General features: G+C 45.7%; 1 protein-coding gene across 1 annotated transcript in view; it reads left to right on the top strand.

The window, feature by feature from the left end:
- KSR2 (kinase suppressor of ras 2) overlaps window positions 1-26217 on the top strand; it is a 418923-nt gene extending 392706 nt beyond the window's left edge. The window contains exons 15-19 of the mRNA XM_063087289.1: window positions 12689-12785; window positions 13781-13914; window positions 21374-21505; window positions 24962-25091; window positions 26080-26217. Of these exons, the coding sequence (XP_062943359.1) occupies window positions 12689-12785; window positions 13781-13914; window positions 21374-21505; window positions 24962-25091; window positions 26080-26217 (631 nt within the window). The remainder of the gene's footprint in view (window positions 1-12688; window positions 12786-13780; window positions 13915-21373; window positions 21506-24961; window positions 25092-26079) is intronic.
- The last annotated feature ends 288 nt before the right edge of the window (window positions 26218-26505 follow it).

The following is a 26505-nucleotide window of genomic DNA, read 5'->3' as shown; positions in this document are numbered from 1 at the left end:
TGGGAAAAATTCCTTCCCTGGTTGACAGAGCTGTGAAATCAGGGTTTTCCCTCCTATTTCCCAGCCCGGGGCTCCTCAGCAAATACAACAGGAAGAAGTGAGTTTGGGATTTTTGTGAACTTCCTTTTCTTTTCTTTTTTAAACAACTTTATTGACATATAAATTATATATATAAATTATATATACAACAATTATAAAGTTGTTTATTGACATGTAATTTATGCCAATAAAATTCACTCATTTAAAGCAAACATACAGTTCAGTGGTTTTTAGTATATTTATAAAATTGTGCAGCTGTCACCAAAATTTAATTTAAGAACACTTTATTACCTTAAAAAATAAAAAATAAAAAATACCCATTAACAGTCGCTCCCTACTCCCACTCCCCAACTTCCCCCAACCCCTGACAACCTGAACTTCTAATTTTCAGACAAAGAATTGATTTTCTTGTTGGAGCATGTCAAAGACAAGGGAAAATGCAGACCCAGAGTGCTTTCTGAGGTATGAGAGAGGCCAGTTCTGCAGTTGGCATGATGGTACCTGCCATCTCCTCAACTCTGGTGACAAAAGACATACACGTACATCGACTTAGGTATACACGTAAATTCAGAGATCCCTGCACACACAAACACATGCATGCACATACATGCACCTGCATTCATATACACGAACATGCACACATTCACTTGCATGTATATACATGTGTTCATGTGTGCATAAGCACATGCACACAGACATACACCTATAGAAACAAGAATGCACACGTACAAACCCATGTGCACTGACGTGTCACACCTATGGCTTTTGATCCACCTACAGTTATCTTTTGTGTGGTGGCAGCAGGTTAGGTCATTTTCTCCTGGTGACCCTGTCCACACCAGTAGTCTGTAAGGAAGACATTTAAAGCAATTTGGGATTGTCCTCACTTGGACGAACATTTGTTCAGCTAATTTAGTACCCGGGGGCTGCCTGCGAAGGCTGTAGGTGTGATGTAGGGGGTTGGGCGGGAAATTGGAGAGAGAAAAAGCGAGAAGACTTAAAAACATGAAAGTTGTATGACAGGGACTAGACAAGTGCTTCCACGTTTGAGTGATGGTATGTGAGGTTTGGGCATGTCCTTCACCGATGGGGCAGCAGTGGGCAGCTTGGCCTGTGTCCACCATTGTGTAACACAGGCTTGCAAATCAGTTCCCTTGTATGGTTGCATGTGCACCAGACCTAGTTCTGATTCCTTCTCCCTAATCAGCCCAATTTAGTCCCAAGCAGAGCCTGGTCCCTGTACCTGTGACACTTGCTGGCGCTTTCTTGTATAATATCTTCCTGCCTGCCAGACTCAGTATCCCCAAACTTAGCACAGAACCTGGAAGGATAGGGCTCTGGGAGTGTTAGCTCAACACATTCGTGGATGCATGAATGGTTGAATGAATGAATGAATGAACAAATGAGCAAGTGAATGAATGAAAAATCCACTTGGCCTTGACCACACCCAGTTCCCAACGCAGAGAAGAATGGTTCAAAGTGTTCAATGTCCTTTTAGGGTTTAGTTTCCCTGGCTGGAACTCAGATCTGTGCCACTCACAAAATATTCTCACAACCTTGGGAAATCCCATCCCCTTTTGCCTTCTGATTTCCCCATCTCTTCCATGAAGAGGGTGAACTCAGTCATCTCTAACACTAGTGTACAACCAGAATTCTATACATGTCTCTGCATGTCCTCTCTCCTATACATGTTCTCTTACACCATGGCCAGGTAGGTTCCATGCTCCGTTGCATTCCCAGCATCCCCTAGGAATCCCTTCCCCCTCTTTCTTCTCCCCTTCTCCCCATCTCCCTTCACCAAGGATCAGACCTGAGCAGTAGGTTTCTGGTTGGCTCAGCCCCAGTGACAGGGGGAGCAATGCCCCCACCCTGGCTGACTGCCTTCACAGGTCCTCCTCCCAGTGTCCTGTGTCCTCAGCCTCCCCTCTCTCACCCTCTGGGGCCCACAGGTGGACAGTACACAGCCATTTTGGGGGGTTATAACCACCACTCATCTGCCTGCCCCTTCTCCTCTTACCAGTTACACAGTTATTTTCAAAAATCAAGTGGTAAACTCTGTCTTCCTCATTAGGGATTGAACTTTTCTAGGGAGAGAATGTTGTTGGGCTTTCTAGTAAGCACCAAGCGTTTGCCATGTGCAGAATGTGCTAAACCCTGTGCAAAACACAGAAACGAAAACATTCCTGCCCTCAAAGAGTAACAGCCAGAGAGTGTCCAAAGCGAGGTTGAGCTACTAGGACCATGAGTTTGGTTCAGACTGTCCTTTCTCATTTCAGTTTCTCACCAGTTCAATATTTTCTAAACTGTCTGTAGAGTAAACATATGTGTCTTGTTTCACTTCAGTCTGACTCAGAGGTGCTTTTTTTCCTTTCATTTTTCCTTTTTTCTCCATTTACAAAAGTAACATGTATTTATTGGAGAAAAATTAGAAAAGAGAGATAAGCTGCAAGAAGAAAAGTCCCCAAAACCTTGTAAAGCTCCCAATCCCATCCTTGGAGATAGCTCCACTAACACTCTGGGGTCTGTCCTCTTTGTGGATTTTTGATGCATATAAATTAGGTGATATATGTACATATTTTTAAGTCTGTAATTCAGTTTACCCTTCAGCTGAAAAATAAATGTGGTTCTGGTCTGCCAACCACAAAAACTCATGGTATTTCGATATCCAGCCCTGGAGGGCCGGGCCAGGGGTCTCTTTGGTCTTTTTGTCCCTTGTGTTACCTCGTGCAGGGGAGAGCTGAAAGCGTCATTGCTAATTGGATCTAGGTTAGGCTTATGGTCTATTTCATATGCTGAGACAGCAAATAAAGCCTTGCCCTGGCACTAAACACAGTGCTCCCTAGCTACGGTGGACATGCGACCCTTATCCATAAGAAGGCAGATGGTAGGGAGTTCCTCTGTTCATCCATTCACTTATTCTGGGAACACTTCCTGAGCTCCTCTCCTGGGCCCAGCCAGTGTGAGCAAGGATGCATCGGGGAGCTCTGAAGACCCTCTGGGGTTAGCCTTTTTCAGCCCGCCTTGCTTGTTTCAACTGGGAATTCCCAACCAGAAGCAGCAAAGGGATGATGAGACTAACATGGCCTGGCATTGCATTTGGAGGGTGGGATGAAAGGCCTGGAGTTGGAAAGGGGTGGGGGTCTCAGCTGAGCTCAATGGACAAATGAGGGTTTCAGAGGTCAGGCAGTCTAAACCAGGGGTCAGCTCCTCTGCTAAATCATCTTTTCCCTGGATTTTATGAAATCCTGAAAAGATGTGAAGATTCCAGACCTGGACTCAAATCCTGACCCTGTTGCCTACTCACTCTCGGACCCTTGGTAGGTTATGTAACCTTCCTGCACATGAACTTCCTCATTTGTAAATAGTGTCTCCCCTCCTAGGAAGGGAGTTCTCAGTACAGTGCCTTGTAGGAGAAAGCTCCATAAACAGAGACTATCACCTGATCTCATTTAATTTCCAAGTAGTGCTAGGTAGTGGGTAATAAAATTGGACATATAGATCACACACATACCTGTACACAAGACAGGAGCAAAAAATACTTCCTGCCCTCAAAGAATAAAAGCCAGGGAGTCTTCAAAGCAAGGCTGAGCTACTTGGAGAATGAGTTTGGTTCAGACTGTGCCCTCACCTCACAGTTTACAAAGCACTGTGAGTTCCAAAGATTTCGGGTAACTTGCCCAAGATCACACAGCCAGGAAGCGGCAGAATTTTATCTCGGGTTATTCTGATTCTGTAGTGTGGGCTCCTGCCTCAGTTTCCTCATCTGTACAATGGGAATAATCATACCCACTTTACAGAGTGATAAAAAGCATTAAATAAGATGGTGCCTGGAAACCCTTTGCCACTGTGCCTGGCACCCTGGTAGGCCCTTGAGAGATGGTCATCATCCTCAACAGGATGATGCCTGCCCTTCTCGGAGGGATTTGATAAGGGGCATTTGCTTAGAAGTTGTCACAGACCAGCCCAGAGTCTTTGCCCTGAAACCACATGATGTGGCGGGAACAGGCCCCCGCTGCTCCTCCTGAGATGCCGACCCCGACTACTCTATTAATGGGAGGCACCTCGTGTTTGTTTCTCCGTTGCCCTAATTATAATTTGCAATGATTTTGTTTGCTTATTGTTTGTCTCCCCATGAGAATGTCAGCTCATCTGAGCAACGAATGGGCCCTTCTGTCTTGTCACCTGCAAACACCATTGTGATATTACAGAGAAAGTCTCCATTCGGTGCTAGTATTTAACACCTTTCTAACCCTTACTTGCTGAACTTTTTTTGTTTGTTTTTTTGCAAAAAAAGAGAAGCCCTCCATCTTAGAACCTTTGGCAGGCCACAGTGCCAAACTAGGATTTACCTTTGCTTTTTAATGTGTTTGTTTTCACTGTATTTATTTTCACATTATTTGGGGATAGGGATTCTGGCTTTCCACCTGGCAATGATAGAAAGTTTCTTTTTAAAATACACTGGTTTTTCAAATGCAGTACATTTTAAGAAAACTGTGAGCAAGTGGTAAATATGAGTTGGCTGATCTGGCAAACGTATAAATCCAAGTTGGTGGATCTGGGATGATTGCAATGTGAGGAATACTGAATGAGATATGCAGTCTGACACTGAGGAGGTGCTGAGAAAAATAAGATGCAGGATGGGGGAAGAGCATATCCCAGATGTCTCTGGGCAGCGTCAAGAAGAGCAGGTCCCAGACAGTGGCTGGATCACTCAGTGTAACAAGAAACAGAAAAACGCCGGCTGCCATTTCCCTGCAGTTTCCTACAGTGAGCTGGAGGCCCACGCCTCCCCAGCTGGCTGCACGTGGCTTTGGAATATGCCCTCCTTATAAAGCCCAGATCCCAGAGGGTGGAATGGTACCCAGGTGCCCAGCAGCGTGAAGCCACAGTCAGGGATGGTAGGGACCCCTCATGGGCAGAACCCCACATCTCAGTCCTCCAAGGTCTTGAATGGCTTCTTGACTTAGCGAACTCAGAACCAGCTCTGGGGAGAATACAGTAAGACCTACCCACTTCTCTGAGCTTTGCAGCAGTATCAGAGTCTGGAGGAGGGCAGGGAGGGCAGGTATTGGCAAAAGCTAAGTACTGTTCTTGTGGGCAGCTGAGCTCTGGCCGTGCATATTCTGATACCTGGTAGGCCATTGTCATCTTTCTTGTCTGGCTAGGATGTGAGCTTTCCCCAACCAACCCCTGGCTTAATGGACCTCTATAACTCTTCATTTCCTGGATGCACATTGCGTGAAGCAGGTGGCACACGGCTGGCATTTCTCACTTGCTTTCTGGCATTTCCCATTTTTATAGGAAGCTAACCTGGCCTTTTTTATTATAAAGCCCCAGAGTCCCAAGGTTTAATATCTTCGGTGTTAGATTCACGAATGACTTGGAAGTTAAAGATTGCCTGAGGCTGGAATTTGATGGAGAGCACAACTTGTCGCTTGGAATGTGATTTATCTGCTCAGGGGAGGGGAAAAAGCACAGGACAATTAAGTGGGATTTGAGCTTTGAGAAGTGCGGAGTGTTTCAAAGTGAGGGAACAGCAGAGGGGTTGTAAATCCCTTTTGACAGCCAGAGTGTTTTTAAATAACAGCTGACTTGGAAACCAAGTGCCTTGGAGCCCACATCAGGCAGAGCCGAGGACTATCTCCGCCCAGCTATGTCTTTCGCTTGGAGGGTGAACACTTGAGAAAGGCGTCACTGGGGGTTGCTCTTTGGAATCCAGCCATATTGCCTTTGCTGTGTTACTCAAGCACGCCACACTTAGCCCTACCTCAGAGCCTTTGCACTGGCTGGGCCCTCAGCTTGGAACTCAATACCCCATATTTTCACATGGCTGCTGCTTTCTCCATTCAGCTCTAGGCATAAAGGTTACCTCACAGAGAGGCTTTCCCTGACCACCCTCGCTAAAGGTGATCACCCAGCCCCTTCCACGCTCTATCCAATAAATCTGTTTGCTCTCTTTATAGCACTGTGACCTCTCTGAACTCTCATTTATTTGCTTGCTTGTTTGTTGCCTGCCTTCTCTACTAGACAGCCCAGTGGGATCAAGGCCTGGGTCTGTCTTGCACTGTATCTCCTGCATCCAGAACACTACCAGGCCCACACTGGCATCCAATAAATGAATTTTGAACTCAACTGATGATCTCTGTGCCTCAGTAAAATGAGAGTGGCCTTGAGCAGTGGTTCTCAAAGTGGGGTCCCTGGACCCCCAGCATCAGCATCACCTTCAAACTTGTTAGAAATGCAGATTCTCAGGCCCTACTCCTGAATCAGAAACTCTAGGGGAGGGGTCAGCTGTCTTTGTTTTAACAAGCTCTCCAGGGGATTTTAATGCCTGCTCAAGTTTGTCAACCACTGGCCTAGTACTTAAATACCTATGAGGTCTACGCAGGTGTTTTTGTTGTTGTTGTTGTTGTTGTTGTTGTAGAAAAGGATGACCGGTAAGGGGATCTCAACCCTTGACTTGGTATTGTCAGCACCACGCTCTCCCAAGTGAGCTAACCGGCCATCCCTATATAGGGATCCGAACCCGTGGCCTTGGTGTTATCAGCACCACACTCTCCCAAGTGAGCCACGGGCCGGCCCTCTAGGCAGGTGTTGTACATGCAAGAAGTAGACCAGGTATGATATGTTAGCGAGGACTGTGGCAGAGGAGACCACAGGTGCCCTGTGTAGGGACATTCAAATTTAAGACCAAGCATGTCTGCAAGCCCAACACCCGCACCCCAAATGGACCATTGACCTCAATAAGAGCCCCTTAGAGCGCTAAAAACAAGCCCACAAGCTAAAAAGCACAGAAGAGTGAAGACACAGACCCCCAAGCAGTTGTTTTTGTTTTATTGGTTGTGATGCCATGATGGGGATCTCACTCCCTGGGATTCTGGAAGAGGAGGTCTGGCCACGTGAAGCAGCCTGTAGCTCTGCATCCATTCACTCATTTGTTCAGCACCTGTATGTGTGATGGGGGTGTAGAAGCAACAGGTAAACCTAGTCCCTGCCCTTGTAGAGCTTTCAGTCTGGAGTGGGAGACAGTCTGTAATCAGAGACTGCAGCCTACACCTGTCCAGTTACAACCAGTGCTGCAAAGGTAGAGTCCAGTACTTCGGGACCTATGGACGAAGTAACCTAGTCTGGAGACTTTTGAGGCAGGTGGGGTGAGCATTGCACACTGAGGAAACAGGTGTGGCTGGAACTCAGTGAACAAAGGGGAGAGTCAAACAAGGAGAGGGTCAAACAGTCTGCAGAGGCCAGCCCTGCTCAGGACCTCTGGGTGCTGGAGGAGCTGAGGCTCTAGCCAGAGAGCAGTGGGGAGCCATTGCTGAGGCCAGTGACCTGGTCAGTGTTGCATTTTGAAGTGCTCACTTGGAGTGCTGGATAGAGAATGAATTGGGGCAGTGAGGAGGCAGTTGGGGTCATTCAGGAAGGAGAGTATTGTTATTTGCAATAATATTAGTGGTAATGTTATTAGCAATAATAGGAGCTAATTCAAGTTCAAGGAGTACACTCTCTGGCCAGATGCTGGGCCAGATCTCATTTCACCCTCATGCCCACCCTCAAGATGGTACTTATTGCCCCACTGTGTTCATTTCCTATTGCTGCAGTGACAAGTCACCACAAACTTTGTGGATTGAAACAACAAAAATTTATCTTACAGTTCTGGAGGTCAGAAGTCCAAAATGTGTCTCATAGGACTAAAATCAAAGTGTCAGCAGGGCTGTGTCCCTTCTGGAGGTTCTAGGGGAGAATCTGTTTCCTTGCATTTTCCAGCTCCTAGAAGCTGTATGCATTCCTTGGCTCACAGCCCCTTCTTCCTTCTTCAAAGCCAGTGATGGTGGGTCAAGTCTTTCTCATATTGCATCACTCTGACCTCTTCTTCTTACTCAGATCTCCCTCTGTCACTCTCTTTTGTCTTCCTCATCACTTTTGAGGACACTTGTGATTACATTGGGCCCATTTGGGTAATTCAGGATAATCTTCCCACTTCAAGAGCTTTGGTTCAATCAGATCTACAAAGTCCCTTTTGCCATGTGTGGTACTCAACAGTTCTGATGATTAGGGTGTGGGCATCTCTGGAGGCCATTATCCAGTCAACCACATCCATGGTTACAGATCCAGAGACTGTGCCCTGGTGGGACACAGAGAGTCCCCAAGGCCATGGGGGATTAGGGTGGCAGAGCTGGGCTATGAGCCAGTCTGTCAGTCTTCAGAAGTGGCTGCCTCCAACCCCACCCTCGCTCCCCACCAGCCTGGGTCTGTGGATTCGACTGTGAGAAGTTTGAAGGAGGGAAAGGAAGTCCTGCCACTGGCATTCAGATTTCCATCCCAGTCACTGTCTTGGCAGAATGAGCTAGCTTGGACAGAAGCCCTCCAACATAAACCTTCTCAATGGTTTTGTCTCATTGTTTCTGACAAACCTCTTAAAAGCTGGTTTGCAATAAACACCTTATACCCACAGTGCCTTCTTGGCCAAAGGCTGTGTTGCCTGGGATATGGGGTCAAAGGGCAGCCTTGTAGGAAGTGCCTGAGGCTGGGGCTGGCAGAGAGGGCAAGAGAAAGGCCTGCAGATAAGATGGGAAATGCCCGGTCCCTGTATCTCTTCTTGGAGAAACATGAGTTTTGTTGCAGAGAGATACTGACAGAGGTGTGTGTGTGTGCATCTGCACTCGTGTGTGTATGTGTACATGCGTGTGCCTACTGCCCCTGAAGCCAGAGGGGTACTCAATGTGTCCTTGAGCCACGAAAACTCCATCTATTGTCTTCCAGACTAACTCTGCTGCGGAGGACAGCGAGACTCTTTAATCTTCATTGCCATAGGTGATGGTGATAGTGATATTATGGCTACCATTTACTGGGGGCCTGTGACGTGCCAGAGGCTCACAGAAAGTTGTTAAGAAGCAAAAGATAGATCTTAGCATAAGCTCCAGGGCCTGGCTGCCCGGGTTCAAATCCCAGCTCTGGCAGTCCCACTACTGGGTACATATCCAAAGGAAATGGCATTGGTGTGTCAAAGAGACATCTGCACTCCCAAGTTCATACTGCAACATTGTTCACAATAGTCAAACATGCAATCACCCTACATGTCTGTAGACGGATGGATAAAGAAAATGCAGTGTATATATGTGATGGAATACCATTCAGCCTTTATAAAGAAGGAAATCCTGTCACTTGCAACAATACAGATGAACCTAGAGGACATTAAGTTAAGTGAAATAAGCCAGGCAGAGAAAGACAAATACCGCATGATCTCACTTATGTGTGGAATGGTGGTTACCAGAGGCTGGTAGGTGAGCCGATTGGGGCTGGCCCTGTCTCCATCTCAGTCCCGAATAAACACCTGGGTGGGCACAGCCAGGCCTGGAGCCCCAAATTCTCTACAGACACTGCCCATCTGCAAACACTTTTCATTATGTGAAGAGTTTAGAAATGAACACGTTGGGTATCAGTGTTGATTTAGATTTTCTTTAATTGTTCATCCTTTTCTCACTAATTTTTTGAAGCTAACTTTTTAAAATGTTTTTGGAAGGATAACATACACAAAAGTGTCCAGATCGTAAGAGCGCAGACTGACGAATTTTCCCTAAGTACATGGCCATGGAACCAACACCCAGATGAAAACACAGCACATCACCTGCCCCAGCCCCTTCCAGCCTCCCCCAGCCACACACACACACAGTCCCACTGTGCTGACTTTTAGTAGCAGTTTTGTCTGCTTTTACCCTTTACATAAATGGAATTGTTCAGTAGTCTTATGTGTTTGACTTCCTTCACGCAATATTATGTTGTGAGCTTCATCCACACTTTTTGCTGTTAGGAGTAGTTTGGTTATTTTTATATAGTACAGTATGAATGTATTTTCTTAGACAGATATATCACAATGTAGCCGTTCTTCTCTTGATGAACATTTGGGTTGTGTCTTAGTCCATCTGGGCTACTATAACAAAGTTCTATAAGTGGTGACTTATAAACAACAGACACGTATTGCTCACAGTTCTGGGGCTGGAAGTCTGAGATCAGGATGCCAGTGTGGCTGGGTTCTGGTGAGGTCCCTCCTCTGGGCTGCATGCTGCCCACCTCTGTCATATCCACACATGGCAGAGAGAGGGCACAAGAGCTCTACGGGGTCTTTTTTATAAGGGCACTAATCCCATCTGTGAGGACTCCACCCTCATTACCTAATCACTTCCCAAAGCCCTCACCTCCTAATACCATCACATTGGGATTGAGATTTCAACGTATGAACTTTAGGAGGACACAAACATTCGGTCCATTGCAGGTTGGCTACAGTTTGGGGCTATTATGATGGGTTGCTATTAACATTCTAGTATATTCTAGTACATGTTTTGGGGTGGATATGAGTATTTGTGTCTGTTGGGTGCATACTTAGGGAAGAATTGCTGGTCGTGAATTATTTGTATGTTTCACTGTGGTAGATGTGCCAAATTGTGGTTGTACCAATTTACACTCCACAGTCAGTGCTGGTTTGTCCAGCAGCTCCAGGGGCCATAGGGTAGTGAGAGAAGCAAAGACTTTAGCCTCTGCTGCTGGAAAGGAGGATGTGAGCAAGGAAAGAAGACAAGGCATGGAAATTTGATGTTTGCAAGTTTCATGAAGTTACCCTGAGCAGGAGACACGGGGATTCTTGGAGCCTGTTGTGGTTATTTGCTCTGCCGTCTGCAGGGGAGGGTGCTTTCTGGGCTCTGGCCTGTAATGAGTGTAGGTGGCTGTTCAAGAACGAAGTATCCAGGGGAGGGAATCCACCCACAGTCTCTGCCATCTCGAATATTTAAATGTCAGTGTGGATTAATTGGTTGCTCAGCCTACCCTTCCTCCACCTCTCCTCAGCAGCCACAGTAAACACACTGTCTGGGACAGCAAAGGGTGGGGGGTGGGGTGGGAGTAGGGGAGCAGACTTGAGTCATCAAAGGCCGCCTCCTGCCAACTTACTGGGTGACCTTGGACAGGTGAATCAGGCCCCCTGTGAGTCAGTTATCCTGGGGAATCTCACCTTAAGCAGGTGAAGAAATCAATCTTAGAGGGCATGGGTGGTTTTATAGGTAGCATTTTGGAAGGGTATAGGGTGGATGGGTAGATGGATGGATGGACAGATGGAATGTGTTATGTGTATAAATGTATCATTTATATATACTTGCACAAGTTTGCATGTTCACCATTTTATTGGTCATTTATTAACTCTCATAATAGCCACATTGCAAGAGCACTTACTATGTGCTAGGCATGAAGAGGTACCTACACCTTTGCACACCTGATTTCATGTGATTCTCCTAATAACTCTTCAAAGCAAGAACTGTCAGCCCTGTTTTACAGATAACGAGACAGAGACTCAAGGAGGTTAAGAGTCACAGAGTCACACGGCCAGTAAATGACAGATCAGGATCCTAACCTCATAGAGTCTGAGTATAGACCTCTATGCTCCTAACCACTGTGCTGTACTTCTCTCCAGGTGCCAGGCACTTTAATGAACTCTTTATCTCACTCAATCCTTTCACTAAACTACGAGGTGAGTATCGTTAATTTCCTTTGATAGGTGAGGAAACTGAGGCCCAGAGAGGTTAAGTAACCTACCCAAAGACACATAGGAAGGAAGGAGCAGCAACGGGATTTGAATTGAGATCCCTCTGATAGCAGCATTTTTGTTTCAACCACAGGAAATACGATCTCAGCAATGTCCACTATACAACTGGGGCTCCATAAATACCTAAAATATTTTAGCAACAAAATCAAAGATTAAAAGAAAAAACTTAAGCTGTGATTTTGACATAGATAAAAATTTATTTTCATAATGACATTCTTCTTCAGCCAAAACTGGATACTGTAAGCTGGTCACAGTGCTAGGGGCTGGGGATGCTATGGTGAATCTAGGATTCATTCATTCATTCATGCATTCATTCAGTGGTGCTTCTTGAGCACTTGCTCTGTGTGTGCCGGGAATTAGGCTCCCTGCAGAGGAACAGGATGGGTGAGCACGCAGGTGACTAAATGACAAGGTGTTACTTTCATTGCATAATGCCCCTTTTCATCCTGTCATTCATCTTAAACCGCTGGTCGTTGAAATGAATTCAATGAGGCTGAAAATGGTTTGAAAACCCTCTATCTACACAGGCGTCTGGTTTGGGGCAGTATTATTGGTGCTGACACACCCCTGTCTGAGGGATTGAATGCATCGTTTGCTGATGATGCTTAGTGCACATCAGCTACGGCTTTGCTGGTCTTTCATCACTGTCCCCGCACACTGGCGACTCCCGGTGAGTGGGAGCAGCTGGGATGAATGGCCGACAGAGTGCTGTCTGAGTGTTGTCTGAGGACTCACAAGTTGCTGGTTTATACACAGCTTTCCAGCTGTGAGACTCTGGGACAGACTGGACATGGCAAACGGATTTCTGGACTAGGGTAGATTCTGCAGTGTCCTTGCATGCCAGCCAGTTGGTGAAGTTTCTAAAGAATCTACAAGAACTTCCTTCCAGATCTCCATCCCAGAACCAGGTCTGAGGTCCAGTCCCAGGCCTGTTATCTCGTAGGCACAATAGTGGTGTGTCCACATGTCCACTCAATTATTTGTCACTTGTAAGAGTTGTCATGGGCCACCCTCTTCTTAACAACTGCCAATAATTGATCTTGTCCTTTTGCTTTTCAGCCTCTGCAAGGGACGAACACTCTATTCTGTGGTGAGGGATGCCAAGATTGTCTTGGATGTCAACAAAACCAGGCAGATTGCCCAAGAAATTGTGAAGGTACAGTAGGCTCTGGGGCCTCCCACCTGAACCTCAGAAAACCCCAACCCCCTCCTGAGAAGCCTTACAGGGCTCCTGAGACTCATGGTCTGGATTCAAACCACCAGTCTGGACTTAAAAGAAATTAGACTTGACTTGAAAAACACCAGACCATGTGTAAGTAAGAATCCTGCCTAGATAAAACCAATAGGAATGGTCTGCCAATGTTTGATGTCCATCTGGTGCCTCATCGCCGTGGTTCAGGTGACACATATAAGTTGCTCAATTCTCTTGGTTAGGATCCCTTGTCCCCTGAGCCCTTGAATTCCCATGAGTGCAAGTCATCTCTCCACGCTGCTGAGAAGCATCATATTGTGGGGTGTTGTTTTGGATGAAAACCCACAACAACATCCTGTGTTTTTGGCAGATGCCATATTAGTCTGTGGTACTGAGGCTTTTGTTTCCCATTGGAAGTGTCAGGACTGAGCTGCAGGAAGATGGGACTGCTCAAAAAGGCAATGAAAACAACTGTAGATGTTGCCCTTGAGCTAGACCTCCAGTAGACTCTTCCCTGTGTTCTTGGTCACTGGGTCATGAAATGCATCTTGAGGAACTGTATGTCCTGCAGTGGCCTAGGCTATGTAGATGTAAGGAACAAGTCTCCTGCAGAGGGGTTTGTTTTTAAAGGGGAAGTGGGGGAAGATGGATGGGGACCTCATCCCAGGTTTGTCCCTGCTCTTTTCCCTTTGGGGACATCTTCCTTTGTTTCCTCTTCAGGAATCAGACAAGCTAAATGGAGAAGGCTTTGCAGTGGCTGGAGGGTGGTAGCAGATTTGAGACTTGGGGGGCCCTGCCCGTTCCCACCCCACCTCCAAGCTCATGGTCGGACCTCAGGCTCTGCCACTGTTGAGTGTGGTCTCACTGGGAGGCAAGTCAGTGAGGCAAGGAGTGTGAACCCCAGCCAGGGTGGCAGTGAGTGTGTAGGTTTTCTCTGGCAACTCCCCGTTTCCTTGCAGGGCATGGGCTACCTCCACGCCAAGGGAATCCTTCACAAAGACCTCAAATCAAAGAACGTCTTCTACGACAACGGCAAAGTGGTCATCACAGACTTTGGGCTCTTCAGCATTTCCGGGGTGCTTCAGGCTGGCAGGTGAGAGGTGGTGAAGGGCCCAGAGGGGTTCTTGACAGATGACCAGTTGGGGGTGGGAAGTCATCCCGAATAGCTTTAGTGACAGACTTGGTGTTGGGCCAGAAGTCACTGAGCTGAGTGGCTAGGCTGCTATGCTGGTGAGGAATGCCAAGGTCATGCTCTTATTCCCATGGGGGCAGCACCTTGCTCACCTGTCTTGCAAATGGTGCCCATGATTGGGCACAGAACATCCCCAAATCCTTCAAACACTTGGCCTTAAATTTAACTGGAGGACTCTCCCTTTACCCCAGGCACTCATCTAGAAGTCGGGATCATCCATGAGCCTTCACGCAAAGTTTTCTTAGGAATTATAGATTTTAATATAGCAGGAGAACAGTTACGAGCAAGGGATTTAAAGTCACACCCACCTGGGGCCGTGTGGCCTCTGCCACTTAACTGTGACTTTAGTCAAGTTGTGCAACTTGTTTCCTTGTCTGCAAGAAAAATGGTAGATATGATGATGCCTACCTCTCAGGGCCCTTGTGAAGACAGAATGGGATAACACTCATCAAGCACCCAGCACAGTGCACATCAAGACTCTACAAATAGTCACTGCTGCTGAGCTGTTGTAATTAGTATAAATTTGCATATACCTCCTAGTATCACCCAGGAGAATCATTAACTCTCATTAAGTAATTAACTCTCAGCCACCGCTCACCTCAGAGCAAGCCACATGGAATTGACCATGTGAAAAACAGCTTGATCTCAAATAAACAACCCATAATTCCTAAGGCTTACTCTTGTGACTTTTAATTTGGAGTGTGTGCTTGCACACACACATGCACACACACACCCCTGTGTGTTTTTTCTAATCATGCATCTTATAACAAATGCTGCCTCTCTCCAGAAACACATCCATGATTTCTCTCATTTTATTTCAGTTTCAGCTGCTTTGGAGAACCACTGATTTCTTTGCAATACACCCTAGGGCCCCCAGAATGAATTCTATCTGTGCTGTATACTCGTAGTATCTTGAATTCAAGTCACACCATCTGAAATTCAGCGAAACTTCATGGAGCTGTTTCAGTGTGATGCGGTAACAAACAGAAGCTTCAGTTTCTTTTTCAGATTTTACTCCACTCAAAAAGAATTCACCACCATCTCCAAAACTATCTGCAGTGCCTTAGATAGGAAAATAAGCAGGCAGAAAATAAAGAAATAGATCAATAGACAGATGGAGAGAGTCCTGAGAGATGGAACCCAGGAAGCCAGGAGGGCTAGATTGGGTAGGATTCTTTCTTCCCTCTGACTCCCCAGCAGCACTTAAGTTCCTGTTTACTGGTAGGGGAATTATACATCCACTGCTTCCCAGCGCCCCAGGATCAGGAGAAAGGAGGCAATTGGTGACATCACTGTGAACCCAGGTTTTTGCATCGAGACAAAAGGAGGCCCAGCAGGTGTTTTCTTTAACCTGGTTCTTTAAAAGCCCAGATATTCCTCCCTCCTGGTGGCAAGTGCATCCTCTCTCCTTTTCTCCTTGCCAGTGGAGGAGAAAGGGGAGGAAAGGGGCAAAGGGCCCCTGATTTTCTTTGTTTAGACTCTTGGTTTTCTGAAGCCACAAAAGAGAAGAGGGAGAAAAGGAAATGGAATTATGTGAGCATCCTTTCCTTTAGTTCACTCATGGAGACCTGATGCCAACCAGGAACGGAGTTCAACCAAGTCAAGGGCAGTGGCTTCTGGCCTCAGTGTCCAAACAGCACCCCCTCCCCACCCCTGCTCAGCCTGGCTGTAACACAAACCCAGTTAACATCAGGAGAGGCCAGGGGGCCTCAGCCACAGCTGCCAACAAGAAATGCACATTTCTCAGCTACCCGCAAGCAGGTATCAGTGGCTTCCTGTGCTTTTAACTGGTCCCACCAGTTACACGTTGTTGCTTTAACAAACCATCTCCAAACTTAGTGGCTTAAACAAGTTGTGATTATCTCTCATGGTTCTGTGGGTTCCCTGGGCTCAGCTGAGCTTTTGGGCTCAGGCTGTCATGTAGATGGGGTTGAAGTTGGAGTCACCCGAAGGCTTCCTTATTCTCACATCTGGACTGGGGTGGCTGGGACAGCTGGGAGACTGGTGGGGCATCTCTCCCTCTTTCTCTCTATTCCTTTCTCTCTCACCTTCCCTTTCTCTTTCTCATGCCCCCCTCCTTTTCCCCCTCCATGAAACCTGTCTGCATGACTGTATTGGGCTTCCTCACATCATGGTGGTCTCATTAATCAGACTTCTTAGCAACTGGGTTTCACTAGAGTGAATGTTGATAAGATCCAGGGGAAGACTGCAAACCTTCTAATAATTTAGCTTCAAAAGTCCTAGAACATCTCCCTTCTACCACAGGTCACTTAAGGCCAGGGCAGATTCAAGGGGAGTGGGATTAGACTCCACCCCTCAATGGGAGGGACAGCAAAGACTGTGTAGCCATCTTTCATTTATCTACCACAGTCCCATAGCCATGACAGGGACCATGACAGGGAGGTGGAACTCTTGGGGTACCCCATGAATCCAGGACCTTTCCCATTTAGTAGACTTGCCTTAATATTCACCTCCAGTGCAGCCCTGGGGCTCCACAGGTTCCCCTGTGGGGTCAGGTCACAGTTTCCTGCCTTCTGTTTGTGATAAGCGTGTCCAGGCAGTAAGTGCCTCAAGTGCAGACTGGAGCCCCCAATACAGCAGCCAAGGACCAGGAGACACCCCCTGAACACGACATCCATGGCCCTGGTTGGTAGCCTCGGGCCTGGATTAAAGGAGGAAAGAGAGGAGCTGGCCAGGCTGAGGGCACTGCTGAAAGCAGGGTAAGTCAGTGCTCAGGAGACAGGCCTGAAAGTTCCCTTGTTTCTGTATTCATTCAGCCAGTCAGCAAATATTTAGTGAGGGTTTACTGTATGTCTTAGTCAGCTTGGGCTGCTGTCACAAAATACCACAGACTGGGTGGCTCAAAGAATACACATTTATTTTCTCACATTTTTGGAGGCTGCAAGTCCAAGATCAAGGTGCTGGCAAATTCAGTTTTGAGCAAATTCAGTAAGGGCTCTCTTACTGGCTTGCAGATGGCTCCCTTCTTGCTGTTTCCTCATGTGACCTCTTCTCTGTGCACTCGTGGAGAGGGAGAGAGAAAGAGAGAATCTCTGAGTCTCTTCCTCTTCTTATAAGGACACCAGTCCTATTGGATTAGGGCCCCAGGCTTACGACTTCAGTTTAACCTTAATTACCTATCTAAATGCCCTATCTCTAAATACAGTCACATTGAGGTTAGGGCTTCAATTTATGAATGGTGGCAGGAATGGGGGAGTGGACACTATTTGTTCATAATACCACGAAATAGAGGACAGAAACTTATTTTTATTTAACGCACATTTGACTCCCTGAGCCTCAGTTTCTTCACCTGTAAAATGGGGGAGGGAGGTTAGGCACTAATAGTACCTATTTCATAAGGCTGTTTGGAAGATTAAATGGGACAGAGGTGAGAAGGGTTTAGTTTAGGGCTTTGCTCCCTGATGGTGCTATTTCTCCAGGAATTCGTGGAGAGTCGTGGTGAGTCTAGTCTCTGGGATTTTGAAGACTTGCAATCAAACAGATCTTAGCTCTGTCACTTATTATTCTGAGACTCTGGGCAGGTCACTTCTGAGCCTCTGTTTCCTCATCCATAGAACAGGGATTATATCCCTCAGATTGTGGGTTTATGGGGATTAAGTGAGATAGACAACCTGGCATACAGTAGGCACTCAGCAGGAGTTCCTTGACTTCCTGCCCTCTCCTCAGTTAGAGCTTGGGGTGTTGACAGCCTTTGTTGCCCAGCGGGGAAGACCTCCTGGGCCTGGGGTGGGGAGGGGGTGAAAGGTTGATCCAGTGAAGTGAGTGTGTCCTGAGCATCCAAATGGACCCCGGCATACAGCTGTTCTGCCATTGTCAAGAAAAGGTGTCATTGAAGATGCCAGCGTATTGTGTCAGCCCCTCGCAGCCTGTTATTAATCATAATAATAACCATAATGAAGATGATTTGGGTTTGTCACCAATGGGCCCATCACCATGGGAACAGGACACCCTGGGGCGTCTGCGCCTGGCCTGGTTTATGGCCTCCTCCCAGGCATCTGCCCACACCCACCCTAGACTGATGATTATTTTAATGCCACTGCTCCTCTACCTCCCCTGGCCCCATGATGCCAGTCCTTGACCAACCCAATATGGCAGGACAAGGTGACAGGGGCATCTGGAGAGAGGTGGGACCAGGAAGCTAGGCCTCTGGGCAGAAGAATTTGCGCTCCTCACCCCCAGTGTCCTTGTCATGCCAGGAGAATATTGGTTGGCCCATGCCAAGGCCTCTCTTCCTTGGAAGGAGGACATTCTTACTTAGGGCTCTAGCCTCAACTCCATTTCTGACTCCTCAAGATAAAAAAATTACATGTACATACATATGTATGTGGCACTGGCCCTGTGCCATGCACTATCTCATTTTAATCCTTGCAATAGCCATATGAAGTCCAAATGAATGTGCCCGTTTCGCAGATCGGAAAATGGAAACACAGATCTGCTCAAGGTCTCACAGCTAGTTGGCAACAGGTGGGTCATTAAACCTCTGCAGGTGTCTCTGATTCTAGAAGCAAGAACTCATCCAACTCTGCCAGCTCAAGGGTTTGCTAGTGGCTTTGAGTCCTGTTTTCTAGCAGAGGATATGTTCCGTCATGTCCTTTGCTTAGAATACAGGAGTAAGTCCTCTGTTACTAATGCTGAAACACTGAAATTTGGGCCATTTCCTTATTTTATATAAATTAGAACAGTCATTCTCAACCAGGGCTATTTTCCTCCCCAGGGGACATTTGGCGATGTCTGGAGACATTTTTAGTTGTCACAACAGTGGGAGGGAGTGCTACCGGCATCTAGTGGGTAGGGACCAGGGATGCTGTTCAGCACCCTATGATGTACAGAACAGCCCCACCACAAAGAATGATCTAGACCAAAATAACAGTAGTGCCAAGGCTGAGATATCCTAAACTGGAACAAATTTAATACTGTCCATATGAACACATTGCTTTCTGTTGCATGTATTCCAGTTTGCTCCTCACATGGGGATGGGGGAGGTGGAAGGATGGCCAATGTCCTGGCCTGGCACACCTGTGCTGTCACCATCCAGACACAATGAAAAGTTGTGATAGAGGCAATTATTCAGCTTTGCTTCTTTTCTCACAAGCCTTGTTTGGAGTTCTACCACAATTTGACTATGTCGAAATGGGTGCTATGTTCACATGTGAAACGGAGGAGGGAAGAGAGAAAGCCTGGAGAACCGCAGTTCTGGAATAGTGACTGTCACAGCAGTCCCGGAACCTGAACGCCAAGCTCCTGGAGTCTCATTCAGGGTTCTTTCCTTCACCCGGTGTGTCTGAAAGTGTGGTCTGCAAGTTAATTTTAGGGAGGATGTGAACAAACATTTTCTATCTTAATTTTCATGTGTGTTAGAAAAGTGCTAGTTTCATATGGCCATACTAAAAAGTGACCGATTAAAATAAATTTAAGTAAAAAAAATTCATTTTATAGTCTAGATCTGTGTTGTCCAGTTTGGTAGCCACTTGCTATGTGTGGCTACATAAATTTAACTTTAATTAAAATGAAATAAAATTAAAAGTTTGCTTTTTCAGTTGTACGAGCCACATGGCAACTGCTCAACAGCCATGGTGGTTGGTGGCTGCCATATCGGACAGCACAGGTAGAGACTGTCTCCATCATCATCATGGAAAGTTCTGTTGGATAACACTGCTCTTGAAAGTGTTTAGATATGGCAAAAATCATGATTATGGGATATGAATGGTTGCATTTAAGGGAGCAGTGTGTCACCTCACACAGCTCAGAATCCCACCCTGGAAGAACTGTAGATTCCAGCCAGCCCCGGGTCCTCACACAGACCTTCATGCAAGAGGCTCTAGTCCTTCATGATCTCACTCTTGATGGTTCGAGATATCCACACTCTCTCCCACTCCTGTCCACTTCCCTGCGTTAACTAGTCGTTTCCTAGGAGTCTTGAATCAGAGAAAATCTCGTGGGAGGTGAAATCTGCTCAGGTTTCAGTCCCAAATGGAAAGCTTTGACTTGCTAAGGACTTAGTGTATAGGAGGGAGCCAACCTCCTTCCTATTCTAAGAATTTAACTTAAGGAATAGCCATCAATGTGGGTGAAGGGGGATATTCACAGTATCTCCCAAAGATGTTCATTGCAGCATTGTTTATAATGGTGAAAGGAGAGCTACCTAACGCTCATCAGCAAGGAGTTGGTTGTACACATTTTGATACATAGGATGGCATGATATGTTTCAATGACACTGGTGTCCTTTAGGTCTCTAGAACACTCCAAATGCAGTCTGCCTTGGGCCTTTGTCCTAGCTTTCCCTTCTGCCTGGAATATTCTCTTTGTTCATATGGCTCAATTCTTTATGTCATATAGATCTTAGCTCATGTTTTACCTACAGTAAGCTTCTTCTTATCTTTGATACATTCCTCTATTTTGATTCTTTGTATAGCACTAATCACTATCTGCATTTTTCCTATTTATCTAATTAATTCATCACCTCCTTCACCTATCAAAGCACAAGCTCTAGGAGGGCAGGAACCTTGTCGGTCTTGTTTATTGCCATGTCCCTTGTGCTGAGAACAGAACCTAGGCACAGTTGGTGGTTGATAAATACAGTTGATCTTCATTACTCACAGATTCCATATTTGCAAATTCGCCTACTTAATGAAATTTATTTGTAATACCAAAATCAGAACCCACAGCGCCTTTGCTGTCTTTCACAGACATGCAGAGTGGTGACAGATTTGAGTTACCTGATACACATGTTCTAGCGGAGGTCGAACAGGGTATCTCTCTGTTTTCCTGTTTCAGCCTCATACACAGATGCCAGAGTGTAGAGACAGAGGGGACAATGCAAGGTCATATTAGAAGCTGCAACTCTGGGGCCCTTGGATGAGGTTTGAATACTGGGGCCACCTTGGCAAGCCACTTAACACTTTCTCAACCCCATTTTCTATTTGGTAAAATAAAGAAAATAGAATCTACTAGGATGAGTTGTTTTTAGGATTTAAGATTATAATCTACATGAGATGTATATGTGTACATATTTTCCCTAGGAGCAAGGATTCAGTATTCACTAATTCAGTGTTCATGGTGACTTTATAGAACATAACTATCATGAGTATCAAGAATCGACTGTATTTGTCGAGTGAAGATGGACAAGATGGGTGCCTCCAAGGCAATGGGACCCGATGATGGCTTGGGTATTGCATCTCTCTCTCACTGAGTCTCAGCCTCCAGGAGAAGGTCAGGCAGTGCTCAATGGAGGAAAGCAAAAAGTCCTGCAGAGATGGTTCTGGGGACTTGGGCTCAGTGCTAGGAGGACTGGCCCTCCCTGGGCTGTGAATGGAGCTCATTCTGTGCTTTATTTCTCCAGGCGGGAGGACAAACTGCGCATCCAGAATGGCTGGCTGTGCCACCTGGCACCCGAGATCATCCGCCAGCTGTCCCCTGACACGGAGGAAGACAAGCTCCCTTTCTCCAAGCACTCTGACGTCTTTGCACTAGGGTAGGTGGGCTCCACCCTGGCCTTCGAGAGCCACAGCCTGGGCAGAGGTCACTTCCCAAGCTTTCCTTCAATGCTTCCAGAAGGGCCAGCACACCTGTCTTCAGGGGCAAAGGTGGCTGGATTTCTGGGTGAGATTGGATGGATCTGAGTGGGGTGTAGTAGAAAGAATGACCCTAACAAACCTGCGTGCCTGTTTAGAACTGGTTATGTGGTCATGACGAGTTACCTGACTCATTCATACATTCATTTTATTCAATAGCTATTCATTAGATGCTCACTATGTGCTAGATGCTGGAGATATAAGATCCAGTATACAGACTCATTGTAAACCGCTTAGAGGTTGTTTTCTGGAAGATCAGAATTCTCCACATCTGTTGCTTGGGTCCCTTTAGAGGCTGTCACTTGCCCTGATTCATTTATGTTCCAATCTTTATCTATTTAGATATTGTTATCTAAAACCAAATTGCAATAATTAAGTTGATATCTTTTAGTGTAAATTTAGCAAAAGAAAAAAATGTAATTAACAAAATGTACCAAAGTAAATAATTGGTTTTCCACTGCTGTTTTCATCTTTAGCAATTTTTTCTTTCCTTGAAGTGAATTTCTCTTGAAAATTAGGTTTGAAAGTAAGTTTTAATGAGGCTTTAATTTCTGACACTGCTGAATTCTGAAGGACCTGGCATCCTGGGTTTCCTGCCAATTAGGTGCATCTTGTTGCTTGGGAACCTCATGCTCAGGAATGACTTAGAACAAAAGTAAACTTTTAAAAGTATGTTAGGCACTGTGATAAGCTTTTTATGTGCATCATCTCCTGGAATCTTTATAAATCCCCTTTGAAGCAGGTATTGTATAGTTCCCAATTGACAGGTGAGAAAATTGAGGTCCCAACTGGGTCAATGACTTGCCCTATGGTAAGTGGTGGTGGAGCTGAGATTCAAACCTGGAACATCCTAGCTCCAGAGCTTGAACTTGGTTTTAACCATGGAACCCCAATGGAATTGGGAGTAATTTTCGGCACTCAAAGCCCTACGTCTCTCACCTGTAAGTCAAGATTAAGAAAACCCATTGAAGCATTGTAAGGATTGAGTGTAAGGCATCCAGCACAGGGAAAAACTCCTGAAAGGCACCCTTCCCCCTTTCACACAAGTGGTGCATGCAGTCTTCCTGTTCCTCCTGTGCCAGGCTCCCACCATCAACTGCAAGGTTGCACCCCCAAACAGTTTACAAAGGACTTCCCTGATTACAAAGGACTCTTGAATAGGGTGGAGGATAAGCTTCCCGGGGCAATATATGGCACAGTTCTGGAGTCAGGTGGACTGGGTTCAACTTTGGTTGTCCCTCTTATTTGCTGTGTCATCCTGGGTAAGACAGGTAACCTTCCTGAGCCTCCTGAGTTTCCTTATCTGTAAAATGCAGAGAATAATCATGCCTCCTGTTTTAAAATGTAGGTTTTATTATTATTCAGGGATGATGAGGCCAATAAATAGATCAGGCAAAAATCGCCATGGAAAAGACTGTTTGTTACTCACAGTTCCCAAAAGGAAGAGGGCACAGCACACCATGCAAGGGTCACAAGGGAAGCACCAGATCAGTCAGGAGGCAGAGGAAGTGGGAGGAAAACGTGAACAAAAAGCCTTATTGTGGTTTTCTTGGGAAAGAGCAGGTGAAGCAGCATAAGCAGGCTTAGAATTGGCTGGTTTGAATAATTTCAGTGGGTTCTGGGATGTGAGGACTGAGGAATATTGGCCCTGAGTTTGAAAGCCTTTAAAGGAGATGGGCGAGGGTATGGGCTCTGGATTGTTTCATTTGCATGTGAAAGGCACACTCACAGGTAAGTTCTTTACTCTCTCTGGGAATTGGCCAGCCTAGGAGAGGCAGTCCCTCCAGGGTCAGCAAGGCCCCAAGTAATCAGAGCATCAGAATAAAACGGCCTAGTGAACACACTTCCCCCAGCCAAGGGCTTAGAATAGTGTCTAGCATAGAGTAAAAACTCAATACACATTATTATTTATTATGATAATTATAGTCATCTAGCACCTTCTCTTGAGAGCTTCTTGACCGTCTAATTCAACATCCCAGCACCTGAGCATCACCAGCCCTCCCCACCCCAGAGGTGTGAGGTTGTCGGGTGAAAAGAAGATGCTAGCTGAGAAATAAAGCTCTAGGAATAGCCCGTTTGACACAGTCCCCTGATCAGTAAAGAGGACAACAGAGTGCTTCCTTTCTTTAAAGCAAATTTACATAAGTTATCCTAGAGTGCAGGAAAGATCATTTTCTAGGATTGTTTCGGCTATTTCCAGAGTTGGGGATCTTGTTCTTAGAGAACTGAGATCTATCCCCAGGGTACAGCTCAGTGACCTCCCACCATGGTCCTCACTGCTGTACACACCTACCTCATCATTTATGCACCACCTGGCCCAACACCCCCTGCATAGTCACTGGGCCATCCTTTCTGCATTCATTATAATGCCATGATTTATAAAACAGATGACAACATAGTAAGTCCCTCTAGAACTATTTTATATCACCGAGTTGTTCTGGCATTCAGCATCCTAGACACATTTTTCCACTGCAATTATATCATTATTCTCATTTGGCAGATAAGGAAACCTATATTCAGAGAAGTCAAGTGACCTACCCAGTGTTATAGTACTTAACTAGTATGGTATAAAATTAGGACTTGAACCCAAGTCAGTCTGACTCAAATCTTTTTTATTTTTTCTTTCCAACATTCCACAGGATGGTTCATACTTGGAAAACACAAGTATAAAAGAAAAAAAAAATCCTGTGCTATCACCAGAATTAGCCATTGTCAACATTTGGCTGTTTCACTTTATTCTCTTGTCCATACATATATAATGGTTTTAAAGAATAACATCATATCTCACATATAGTCTCATGTCCTGCTTTTTTCACTTAAAATTACATATTGAGCATTTTTTCCATGTCAGCAAAATTTCATTGAAATGCTCTAATATTAATATAGCATTTCATTTCATTTTACAGATTTACCATAATACACACAACCAACTCCTATTATTGAACAATTGTGTTATTTCTCCTTTTTTCAATTTTATAGACAAGTGTAATACTGTAGAGAACATTTTTGTAAGTCAGTTTTTGTCTTTATCCCTAATTATGCACTTACAATGGTAACCTAAAATTACAAATATAGAGGTCAGAGATCCTAGCCACTTTATATTAAACTCTTCAGGTTCTAGGTTTTGATTCATTTTAATTTAGGCAACAGATAAGGTAATCAGGAATAAGCATGATTTCTAAGACATCAAGAAAGCTTTAAGCGTGTCCTAGCTGGCAAAATAGCAACCCCATGAGGAAGAAACGGGAGAAGAATGGTCAGCCCAGGGGCTGGCTGGGTGGGTATGTGTGGTGAGCAGGTGCAGGGTTGTGAGTGACATACCACACTAATACCCCTCTAACAACATCTGCCAACAGCACAATCTGGTATGAACTCCATGCCAGGGAGTGGCCTTTCAAGACCCAACCAGCAGAGGCAATAATCTGGCAAATGGGCACAGGCATGAAACCCAACCTCAGCCAGATTGGCATGGGAAAAGAAATCTCGGTAAGTCCTGGGATAGTGCCAGGTCTGGGGGACACAAGGAGAAGCAGACATAGTCCTAGGCTTTATTTTTCCTGTGTGTTAAGGTTACAAATGCTTTCCCAGAGGATGACCAAAAAAAAAGCATGCCCTGCAGCCTTGTCAGATAAAGGTTTGGAGCTTAGAAGTCACAACCTCTGCACTATGCCTGCAATTTTAGGTGCCTTCCACCAGGGGCACGGTAACAGCTGGCCAAGTTTTTTGTTTTTGTTTTTGTTTTTGTTTTTGTTTTTGTTAGCAATGAATGGCTCAGTCAAGTAGAACCAGTGAATCCCTCTTTTTCTATTTTTGAAAGATATTCATTAAAATATCATGAATATTAATGGTTCTAATTGTATTTGCATCTACATAATCATTCTGAGGTGTTATCAATCAGATCCCAAGATATGCAGAAACAGAGAAGCCTGAATATAAATTGATAATCTTCCTCTAAAACACAGCAGGAAGAATCCTCTTTTTTCATCAAAGGCAGATAAGTCAGGGAAGGAGTATGTAATTACCTGGTATGTTTGTAAGGGTTACCTGCCTCTAGGTTTCCTTTCTCAGGAGAGGAAATTACTAAAAGTAACTTTTTTCCTCTGTGACTTTGAAGAGTACTTATAAGTACTGGAAGGTGGATGGAGACCTCAGAATTCTCTTTTATCCCTCCCTTTTGAGAAAAATGTCAAGAAACTCCTTGAGTAGTATTGTTGATTTTAATTTTTCCCAGGCCTTCTAGCATAGGACCTACCTAATTTGCTAAACGAGCATTGAAAGTGTATTGGAGGAAGGAAGGATGGATGGAGGGATAGATGGATAGATAAATGGATGAATGGATGGATGGATGGATGGATGATGAAGAAATATGGAAGTGAAGCAAATGAGTAGACAAATGGACAGACCCAATGAGGTGCGAAGGAGTAATCAGGAAGTCACCATTTATGTTTAGTTACCACACACTGGTTTCTTTTAGGACATTCTTCTCTTCTGCTGGGCCTTTGAGCAAGAAGAGAGACCTACCTTCACCAAGCTCATGGACATGCTGGAGAAACTGCCAAAGCGAAACCGCCGCCTGTCTCACCCCGGACATTTCTGGAAGTCTGCAGAGTAGGTTTTCTCCCTTAGCATCTCTCCCCACCACTTGTCTCTGGCCTTTGTCACCCTTTTGCTCCCCTCCCCAACTCCTCCCCCAGCAAGCTCCTTCCAATATACCCATCCCCAACCCCAGCCACCACCCTCCCCTACCAGGTCTCTGTTGAGGGGCATCTGCTCTGGGGTTTGGGTGCTCGAGACTGCCGTGCAGGGCGCTGGCTCCTGTGGCCACCACAGCTGCCTCATGGCTCACCTTCTCCTGATGAGGTTTGATGCCCCAGTGAGTCTGGACATCATGTGGTGAGGT

This window comes from Cynocephalus volans, chromosome 2 (assembly GCF_027409185.1).
Source record: "Cynocephalus volans isolate mCynVol1 chromosome 2, mCynVol1.pri, whole genome shotgun sequence".
Lineage (NCBI taxonomy): Eukaryota > Metazoa > Chordata > Mammalia > Dermoptera > Cynocephalidae > Cynocephalus > Cynocephalus volans.
This window is presented reverse-complemented; position numbering and strand designations above follow the sequence as displayed.